This window comes from Loa loa (assembly GCF_000183805.2).
Source record: "Loa loa unplaced genomic scaffold supercont3.383, whole genome shotgun sequence".
NCBI lineage: Eukaryota > Metazoa > Nematoda > Chromadorea > Rhabditida > Onchocercidae > Loa > Loa loa.
The window spans coordinates 45,598-47,915 of NW_018108563.1; the positions used below are offsets into that span (position 1 = coordinate 45,598).

Below are 2,318 nucleotides of genomic sequence, written 5' to 3' on the forward strand. Positions count from 1 at the left end.
CAATATCAGAAATACGATATCCATCAAAATGTAATATGATATCACAACAATATCAGAAAATACGATATCCATCAAAATGTAATATCGTACTTAATTATTACTGGTCATTTCTTACGTTCTATCAGTTAGTGATTAGAAAAAATATTGGAAATTATAGTTTGATCATTTTGTACAAAAGATGTCTGTTGAGAGTAACTGAAAAATACTAAAAGTCTAAAGTTTTTTTAAACTCTTAAGACGTCATTTTCACGTATTGCACGTCAAAATACGGTAGAAGTTGAAAAGATTTGATAAAATTGCAACTGTTTGTTTTTTTTTCATCATAAAATACTGTACCTGTACAGTTCTTTTCGTTAATGCATTGCTTTTTGATAGCTCCATCGCCTGTTGAAATATTAATAGCAATTCCTTTCCTGATACCATTAATATCTATTTCATATATGCCACCATTATCACTACTGATATCATCAATCAACAAGTAATACTTCATTGAGGTATTGTAATACCGTATAATCTGATTGTTTCGATGATTCTCATATTCTAATGGTTTACCATTATGAAGCCATCGTACCTGAAATATTAATAGCAATAAAAGAATTACTTCTGGAATAACATTTCCAAAATTGAAATCATAATTTTTAAAAAAAAACAAAACAATAATTTAATTTTTTGTACCATGTAGATTTTAATCAAATTGAATTTTTTCCAATTAATTATTACAAATCAAATATTACAGATGAATCATTTTGAATAAATGTCAAAATTGACCATTTAAAATACAAAGCATTTTTCCGGAAAACTTGCTTACGCAATATATTCATCCGGAAAACGGCAAAACATCGTCGAAAAAATAAACCGAATATTTGTTTGCTATAAATAATGCAAATCACTGGAAATAATTTCATAAAATACCTGATGAGGTGATGAAGCATCATTTATTTTTGCCGATAATCGAATTGAATCTCCCGGTAGAAGGATTGTATGCGGTGTGATTAATATGATTGTTTCAATTTTTGATTCACAATGAACTGAAATTGATTGAAAAAAAAAAATTCTAATTTTGCTTATTTAATTTTAAAATTATTTACATCGTTTTTTTTTATTAAATTAATTTATTTGTTATTAAATTTTTTTTTTTGAATAATTTAATAATTAAAGCTAAATTTATTGCTAATAATACATATATATATTAAGCTAAGAAGCAATTTAAAGATTTAATTTAGCGCAATATTCCGTTTAAAATTAACAATAGTTAGCATTAACATATATTATTATTTGTTTGATAAATAAAATAAACAAAATAATTAGTATAAGACATATTTATTTGCTAAACAAACAAATTCATCCATATTTGAGCATTAATTTTCTTTTTATTTCATTAATTCATTTTGTTTTATTTGACGACTAAAATTTTGCTTTTTTAAAAAATAAACAAATTAAAATTAATTTTATTACTTTAATTAATTTTTTTTTGTTTTAAATTCATTCACTGCTATTTGTTGAATTGTTTTTTTTATTTACTTATTTATTAGTTATTATTATTTTATTAAAATAATAATAATTCACCTTCATCACTACCATCTGAACAATGCTTATCACCATCACAACGTTGATTGTTATCAATGCAAGCTCCATCATCACATTTGAATTGCATACTTGAACAATCCGATATAATTGGTAATTCTAAATAATCATATGTCTTTTGATTGATTCAATTAACATAAAGTGATAAGAGGGTAGTAAATGTGGAATTTGGTTTGAAAATTGATGATGTTTATTTGTTTATATTAACTGATAAAAATTCTTTCACTGATAATTTTAAGCTTTCTCATCCATTTCAAATAATTTACTTCCTTGAACAAATGCAAATGCAAATTGCATTATTGTTTTTTTTTTTTGAAATGAAATTTTTTGCTAATTAAAAAAAAAATGAGATTTTTTCTTGCCAATTCGTATATTTTATTAAATTAAAATTGAGAAATAATCATTTTGAATAACTAATTCAAATTATTTTATTCTTTCAGATAATTAATCCAATAATTATTATTTCGAATTAATGATTAAAATGCTTGTGATTAAAGTAGAAAATTCAAATTTAGATATTAAACTCTCTTGTGAAATCACAAATGCAATGACTATTTATGATAATTCAGCATATAAATGAGAGATTTGAAATTGATTAGAATTAAACAAACATAAATGTGTGGAAAAAAAATTTGAAAAAACTTAAACTTAAAAAAAAGTTAAACTTGTTTCTGTGATTGTAAACTTTTAAATGACACTTGAAAAAATACTGCACAATTAAACATTTCAAGGTT

General features: G+C 23.0%; 1 protein-coding gene across 1 annotated transcript; it reads right to left on the reverse strand.

Annotated features, from left to right (window-relative positions):
• Positions 1-232: 232 nt before the first annotated feature.
• LOAG_13669 (hypothetical protein) lies at positions 233-1,654 on the reverse strand (the record flags this gene model as incomplete). Its single annotated transcript, XM_003149179.1, has 3 exons — positions 233-571; positions 913-1,028; positions 1,567-1,654. The coding sequence occupies 3 exons, from the start codon at positions 1,652-1,654 to the stop codon at positions 233-235; spliced, it is 543 nt and encodes a 180-aa protein (XP_003149227.1).
• Between the last annotated feature and the right edge of the window lie 664 nt (positions 1,655-2,318).